The sequence below is a fragment of the Thermobia domestica genome, chromosome 6 (assembly GCF_964235325.1).
Source record: "Thermobia domestica chromosome 6, izTheDome1.hap1.1, whole genome shotgun sequence".
Taxonomy (NCBI): domain Eukaryota; kingdom Metazoa; phylum Arthropoda; class Insecta; order Zygentoma; family Lepismatidae; genus Thermobia; species Thermobia domestica.
Genome location: NC_137459.1, coordinates 159,898,970 through 159,907,723, shown reverse-complemented (window position 1 = coordinate 159,907,723; position 8,754 = coordinate 159,898,970). Strand labels below are relative to the sequence as shown.

At 34.4% G+C, this 8,754-nt stretch overlaps 1 protein-coding gene across 1 annotated transcript in view; it reads left to right on the top strand.

The window, feature by feature from the left end:
* The window catches only part of LOC145688290 (protein SEC13 homolog), a 48,551-nt gene continuing 39,797 nt past the window's right edge, over nt 1-8,754 (top strand). The window contains exons 1-3 of the mRNA XM_081762287.1: nt 1-321; nt 6,073-6,117; nt 7,783-7,911. Of these exons, the coding sequence (XP_081618413.1) occupies nt 319-321; nt 6,073-6,117; nt 7,783-7,911 (177 nt within the window). The 5' untranslated portion in view covers nt 1-318. The remainder of the gene's footprint in view (nt 322-6,072; nt 6,118-7,782; nt 7,912-8,754) is intronic.

Here is an 8,754-nt window from a genome sequence, read left to right as displayed (position 1 = left end):
AGTAACCGATAACAACTCGATAAATTTTCACTCCCGAAGTTTGATAGGTCCTCAGCCTTATCGAACACACCTACTCTGCATAAGGCTCAAGAACCAGAAATAAATATTTCAGATGAAAAATAACATTAGCCAATTTACTTATTAGACACTCTTGTTACTTTATTCTGTGTTTCCAGCCACGTGGAAGAAGAAGAAATAAAAAATAAAAGAGTAGCGCGAATCGCACAACGAACGAGCATGGTGGATTCGTGTTTACATTAAAACTTGAGATTGACAGTTTTATACATTATTGGGAAAGTGGGGATAGGTATTACCGTCATGGTAAGCAGCACTTTTTTTTTTTTTTTTAAATATGCAAGCAGTGATTAGTGTCAGTGTGTGATATAGAAATCTATTTATTTTTTTTTTTTTCAATAAAAGCAATTACTACACCTTAATTAATGATTGTTGTTTTAATTTTTATCTTTCTGTGTACATTAAGGATAACAACTTACGATAGACAACTTGCGGTTGGTGTCTTTAATATAAAATATGAGAACAGCTCAAATCATGACAAAAATAAATTAACCTGGCCGTGTTCTTCAATAATGTTATTTCACGTAGGTTAATAACAATCTGGACCCCAACGTTGCATGCATTAGTGAATTCAATTAATAGAATTTCTTAAATCAGAATTATTTCAGGTATTTCTGTCTGTGTAAATAAATTCCGTAACCATACGCTCAGTGAAGTGATAATAAATAAAAGACTACTGCACTAGTTCATGTTAATTTTTTAAAAGCACTACTTCGGATGGTAATAAGAAATAAACTTTCTTATTTCAATAATATTTATAAGAAATAAACTTTCAATTCCATTTTATACTTATATTCATAAAATGAACTTCTCTTAGCAGGAAATGCACTCTTACTGCCTTAAATACTGTTTATTAAGAAAGGAGTTGCATCAATGGGTGCAGAATTACTTGAGGAGGGCTGAGTATAAAACACAAACCAACTTGTGTTAAGTGGCCACTGAAAAGCACGATTGCTATGTAACCGAGTCGGGGCAGGAAACCTACAGAGGGGCTGAGGGGTGCGTCCATAAGGAAGGAGACGCGTCAGCGATGGTCGAATATGCACATAAACTACATGTAGCAACATAATTAACTTTTATCCCAATGATTTTTTTTTATATTTTTTTTACTAATCCTACCCTCAGCACTTTTTCACTGCCAATTTCTTTCTTTTATTTCACATTTTTATCGCTAGAGACCGGATGTTAGGCAAAATGCCTATTCTTTAATATTAAAGATATAATCAAAAGTAACGTTTTAAAGTTTATATGGGGGGTTATAGTTTCGATTTAAGCCAATTTTATTTTGCCTATTTCGACCTTTACTGCCTAAATAATTGCTTTAGTGCCTAATATTGCTTATTCTACGCATTTTCTTCAAAATAAGCCTTCATTGGGAAAATGTATAATTTACGTAACATAATACACACATATTTACTTATATTATGTGTTTGTAAACACAAGCTCGTGGTACGTTACAATATATTTACAGGATGAACTTCAAAGATGTTCATATATTTCGGGAAGTGATTCGTGATATGAAAAGAAGATAAAAGTCCTCTTGAATTTCACGAATCATCATCTGAAGTATGTGCGCACCTTTATGTCCCGTTCCAATTGTCAGCATTCGATTTTGATCCCAATTTGGCACCTCTGTCACTCGAACACGACGCAGAATTCGACAACATGCAACAGCACTTCTTTTCATGTCACGAATCACCTCCCAAAGTATGTGCACATCTTTCAGATTCACCCAGTATGTGCAATGCATAACATGCCTCGTTTTTGTATATACAGTAAAAGAAGATATTATTTAACAAACAAGTATGTTTCTATATTCTTTGAACATTATCTATGACTTGAATCTATTTTTTAATGGTATTGAGTATTTATCTTCATTATTTCGAGTTACATTTTAGTGCCTATTTTTTAAATTTTAAGTGCCTATTTGCCTGCCTATTTTCCAGGTTTTTAGTGCCTAAACACCCAGTCTCTATTTATCGCAGTATCATGTTAAGCCATCAACTGATTTAATCCACTTTATTAATGTCATATGTTCGTTGAATTTCTGACATATTACATCAGTTTGAGCAACTCACTCTCTTGCAAACATTTAATATGCATATGAGAAGTTGGGGATTTGTAATTCCTTGAAATCCTAATGTTTTATCCTTCTCACGTCAGATAATTCGAATTGCTGTCTTAGTTTTCTTTAATATTTGAACGCGACATCAGTCAATTCCACCATACCTTATCAGTGTTCTCGGACACTTTTTGGACACCTTTCGGATACATCGATCTTTAAAGATCATTGTCTATTATCGCTTCCATGTTTAACAGTACGTTCTTATATGCTTACAAGTGCAGACTTTGTACTAGGTATTCTTGCGTTTTATGCATTCTACAGGTAAGATCCACATTAAAGTTTCTTATATGTCCCTCTTTCGAAATCAGAATTCATATTTCTTCCTTAAATTTTACAAAAGTGATCCCGTATAAAATGGGATAGTGCCGAAATAAATTTTGGCAGGTGACAGACAATAAGGGTGAAATGTAATGTAAAGTTGCATTTTCCCAAGAACGATAGGCACCATCCATTGCATCACATGTTCAAAACCTACAATTCTTCGTATTATCTCTATTTTGGAAGAAGGTTTGTACTGGTCAACATGAGATGGCATCTATTAATTTAGTACAGGTGAAGTTCAGAGGAGGCGACATATTTGTTGCAAAAGGAGTCTCCTAGTATTTTATAAACTCATAATATTATTACTTTACCGTATTCAATCCCACGATTATGCACCGAGGCAAAGGAAGACGATGATAACGAAATGGATGATAATGGTGAAAGACGAAAATTAGATAAAACGAAGGAATCCCGAATAAACCCGCACACGGTGTTTGCCCTCCACGAAGACGAACTCATATTCTGTTTGCGAGATTTATATATGGATAGGTGGAGTTCCAGAATTTGTAAACGGAAAATCGGGACACCAATCTCAGGCTATATATAAGGTTAGGGTTCCTGCTCACTTGGTCAGAATCAATTAATTAACTGTATTTTTCAGGTTACAACTCATAATTTTCCAGTTCATTCTATACACAGCTAACACAAGTGAAGCCCTTGGCGTGGGAGACCCGGATTCGATTCCCGGCGGGAGCTCTCCCGTCTCATATAGCTTCGCTGCTGAAAGGGACGCTAAAGTCAAAATCAATTCAACTCAATAAATGAAGCCCCACAAGGAATGTATAACCTAAGGAATGTGAAAAGTAACATAAGAAGAGGTGGCTGGCGTCCCTTATTCCGATTTTGGGTTAACTTTACAACGCCCGCTCCAGCAGGTATACTCACTCAGAAACGAGAAAATACACACTAATAATTTTATGAAAATGGATCAAAACTTAACCTTAAGCTAATCCTTACCATACTTATTTATATCTTACTCTACTCTACCCTATCCTACTTTACTATACTTTTTAAAAGGGCCCTACTTATCGATGCGCAGCTGGAGCTTGTCTTGTAAAGTTTACCATCGATTTGTTGTGTTTAACAGGTCCTAGATATTGCGCCAATTACGGCACACCTTCCCATTTATTATTGAAAATATATTTTGTTGTTTCATCATCACCTGAGTCAGAAACACTACCCTAAAAGAAATACAAATTTAGCGTTTAGCAAGAAAACAATACATTTACGCTAAATTCAGAACGATAAACAAAAAGTAAATCTCTTTCAAGACTTACGCAGGCTCTCCAATAGTTTGGGAGAAATCCAATATCAAAATTAAACAACACACATACCTGTATGTGTTTAAGTGCCACTTCTTGTGCTAGAGTGAGTTGTTAGGGAATTTTAACTTGAAAATTGCTGAAAATTTTATCAGATACGGAAAAAAAATATATAAATCCAAAATTATTAAATTTGTGCACAGATCTTTACAAATATTTATCCACACATGGGAAAGTATATTAAACACAACTCACTTTTGCAATATACTAGTTCTTCTACGTTGAATTTTATTTTCACTCTGAAGAATGAAAGCCTGAACAAACACGCGTCTCGAAAGCTTTTTACAGGACGGTTAATTCTTTCATTAAAAACCGGGACGTCTGGCATAGGTATAGTTGGAATGAGCCATAAATTAGTGTAAATTAGGTTCAAGTGTTAAAGTAATTGTTCGTAAATTTAAAGATCCAGTTTTACTTAAGCTGCAACAACAACCAATAATTCTGATAGTACCTTCGCATGTTAAACTTCTGTGGTATACTCGTTTTTGCTCAGTCTTGCCTCTTCACTTTGATGGGTCACGAAAGAAATTCACTAGTGCAAGTATACTTAGTAAAAGGGAGAAGTCAATAATAAAACACGGACTTTTAAGGTCGGACTTAAATGGCAATTTTTGGAAGGAATTGTCTATAGCCATTTTTATGGCGGCTTTTCTTTCTTAAAAAAAAAAAAAAAAAAAAAAAAAAAAAAAAAAAAGTGCTATCTATCCCATAACTTCACCTATGGATGGAGAAGATTTATATGTGAACGAATTTTAATTTTTTAATATTTAATATTATTGGCTCCTTTCAACTCAATCTACACAGGTTTATTTTTCTTTCGTAAATCGGTTGTTGAAACTAGATGGTGGGTTAAGTTCCGCAGACTATTATAAAATGAATATTTAACAGCCAAATGTACTAGCCCCACATTTGTAGATAAAAAGGAACTAAAGGCGCCTAACATATTATTGGTGTTTAACGTATTATCATAAAGCCTACTATATGGAATTTTACATATTGATGTTAAGCCTCGCCTAAGAAAACTACTATTGAGTTATATATATATAATGAATTTAATGGAATAACCTTCTGCCAGGTGGTAATCGTCTTCTTAAGTTTATTCAAAAATTCTAAGGGTTTGAAGACTAATATCGAACTAGCGCAATCTTATATTTTGTTCAAGGATTTTGTTTCACACATTTATACTCACAAATGTCAGTTTACTGTAAGTTTGGAAGTTAACTGTTCCGAGTAGAATCTTTGAGTATATTTTAGTGATCTCCAGGTAAGTGAGTGATAGCAACATAGGGCACTATCATGTAGTTTAACCTTTCGCAAATGAACCCTACACACTAAAGTATTACCCTATTGGCTTCAGAAGTCAAGCGAACTAATTAGAACGTCAAGATTATGATACATTTGAACAGTCTATGTTCCTTTCGTGGAACACTTCAGAATTTATGTAAAGTTAGCAACATTTTTTTTAAAGCATTGCTTGTACATATTTCCATCACTTCAGTATAATGTGTATTACAGTTGACAAATGAATATAAAAGCAAGAATATTGCAGCGATTAAATACGTTAACCACCAATAACGCTATTAATATGTTAACTACCTTTAGTTCAGTAGAAAAGTGGCCATCTTGTAAAAAATGTGTGTGCTTTAAAGTGAAAACTGTTGTAGTATGTACACGTCTAATGTAGTAACTAAGTTATGCTTAGTAAATTATGTGTAATATTTTTTTTAAAAATACTAAAAAAAAAAATCACATGTAATACACTATTTGCAATATTAGTTTGCCATTTGCACACATTGATTTGAGTATAAGTTCACTATGCTAACTACCTACAGAACGCTAGGTGCATTGTTTATTATTTTCTCCCTTTCTCCTGATCATAAATACAGATAAGTTCGTCAGGTCAATGACACTCACGAAACATCCATATTGTCTTATCATATAAATAATAATAAAAATAAATAGTTTATAGGGTTTTAGCGTAGAATGTGATATTTAAGGAAAAAGAAAGGCGAGCTGATATTCTAGAGCAAGAGCCTATTTTGATGTTCCTCATTTTCAAATTTTTGTTCATACATGTAAATATATAATATACTTTTGTATTGGTAAGAAGTCATGCGTAGTTTTCAGATTGATACATCATTATAGAGTATGCCTATTAGGATTGAACTGTACAATATTACTAAAGTGTACAAGTATTAGTTGAGTTAATAGTATTTATCATATTTCTAGGTAACAGTAATGCAGTCTGTGGACACAGGCCATGAAGATATGATTGTAAGTAATATATATATGCATTGTTTTTAAGTAGTGAATGATTTCTCTTTCTTTGTTTGATTTATTGTTTGAATAAGACCAGAGTAGATTATTTTGTGAATATAAAGTTTGAATAGGCTATACCTGTATGACGATGATAAGAAGGACAAATTTTATTGTTTAGCCGCGTTACTGCGATGTGCCACTAGAAGGTTTTTAGAGCCTTTTTATATCAAGTGTGCCCTCGGAAAATATGTGCAACATACTTCAGCCTCACCCCAGCCATTCTCTTACGGAGGAAACCATCCCTTTGCTTTGGAGAAAGCAGTGAATGATCTCGGTTGTGTTGCCAATTTGTCATTCAGTCTTTTGTCTTAGTGAATGAAGATCGTTGGCTACTTATAATGGCTAACAAGACAGTGTATAGGGAAACTCGTCAATTTGGCAACCCTTCCACATCCAACTATTGAAGGATCTCGGTTAAAGCAACATGTCTCTCCTCTTTCAAGGGAGGTACGGGAAAACATACATCGACAGCAGTGCCAACAGGGTCACACTTGAAATAAAAAGGCTCTACCTAAAATGTTTTCAATTGGTTGAAGTGTCAATTTGTCATACGCAGTGATATCGGTTAGAATCTGCTATAAACACATGGGTTTAGCAGACTCCGATTGCATTATGGGTTCAAGATTTTGAACAACGAGTGAACATCAAGTTTTGTATGCTAAAAACTCGACAACAAATTCTTTAAGCTAAGAGGCTTCATCTCACAAGTCATCACAGGAGACGTCACTTTAATTCATAGTTAATCCTCAGAAAAGTAACCCTGACAGGATGAGTTAGTCTCCCAGACCCTAGAGGGTTAAGGAATCTGAGAAGTGCAACAATGTTGATCATAATATTCAACATGAAGATTATCTACAGAAAGTTAGTTTTCCAAGTCAAGATGATCTCTGTAGTGTCTTATTGTAAATTGCAACGTTTTGAGGAAGAACATTGTTCACTAGACTTAAGATATATAATGGCAAGGCTAGTTGTTCCATAATGACAATACACATAGTCATGTAGTCAAAATTAGGCAAGCATTTAATATGAGCAACAAAAGAGAACAACAAGAAATACTAACTGAATTTATGCGGCTAACCTCTATTCTTTTATATATATGCAGACAGGAAGTTTAACTACGTTGGGTTTCGTTATTAATCACAGTTTTGCTTGTTCACCCACTGCTATGTTCACTGTAAACATTTGCCAAAAACTAATGAATTTTTCAACCTACTGGTTGCTAAAATTGTTGTCAGTGGTAAATAGTTTTACAGCAGAGAATAGTGTCGAAATTCAAAGCGGACTGTTCAAAATCCATGCTTAACGCTGGAATGATTTGTATTATACCAGGAGTGTTGATGCTGGACACCTCTGTTGTATAGCATCAGGAAAGAACGATTTGGTAGACCAAACTACGACTGTTGTTTCTGAGGGACGTGTAATTCTTCTTGCATGATCAATTAATTATTTATATTTTTCCGGAGAAGGGAGAACATTTAATGACGAAATTCCAAAGACTGCACAATCCATATAGGAAGTCTATGGTGAGAAGCAGTTTTGTCTTATCTTTATTAAATCCATTAACCTAAAACAGATAAGGATTATTATCATTCACTACTACTTTTTTTTTTTTTTTTTCAGCATGATGCAGAAACTGATTTCTACGGAACGCAATTGGCCACTTGCTCTTCTGATGCCTCTGTAAAAATATTTGCAATGAAGAATGGAGCCCAGACACTGACAGCAGATTTGAGAGGACATGAAGGCCCTGTAAGAGTCGTATCTCACTTTCTTTTACCTAGTTTAATGTAATTAGTACAGATTTCTTATAAATGATTTTGCTGGTAACAAATACCCATAACTCATGTGTAATAATACTGATACAAGGTGGTTTCGCTTCACATTGCAAAACTATGTGGTACGCTTCGAAGTGTGGGGATTCAATATTGATCTCTATTTAAGGTTTCAACGCAAGGATAAGGGAGATAGGACTTACTCTTGTGACGTTGAATAAATACGAAACAACAGTTTTTTGCTATCTATTACCGTTTCTGGCCTATGGGGATCACTTCTGAAACCAGAAGTGGCACATTTCTACCACTACAAATTTAATACAGAGATAGAGGCGAAGATGGAACATGTTCCTGAAACGCTGAATCCATTTCAAAAACATGCTTTTCGTTATCTAATACCACTTTTGGTTTATGATGATACATTTTAAACCGGAAATTTTAGATTCTAGCACTTCCGGTTTGAATAGAGAGTTAAGGGTGGCATGGAACTATTCTTGAGACGGTGAATCATTAACCAAAAAGATGTTTTTTGATGAAAGAATTCAATCTTCCCTGGCAACAACGTGATTCTTGTAAAGTCTTCTTGGGCTATCAGCCAGGTGAAAATATTAATTTCCAACATTTTGAATCCAGACATTGCATTTATCTTCAGGGATTGTTATGATACGATGATTTTATTCCTATCGACAGATGGACGAACAGACTTGGTCGTTTGGTAATACTTCTCATGCCTGTGCATATCAATTTAGAAGCTTAAAAGTTTTATCGAGGTGTAGAATATGAGTCCCCCTTGCCACTCGATACTCGAGACTATGGTCAG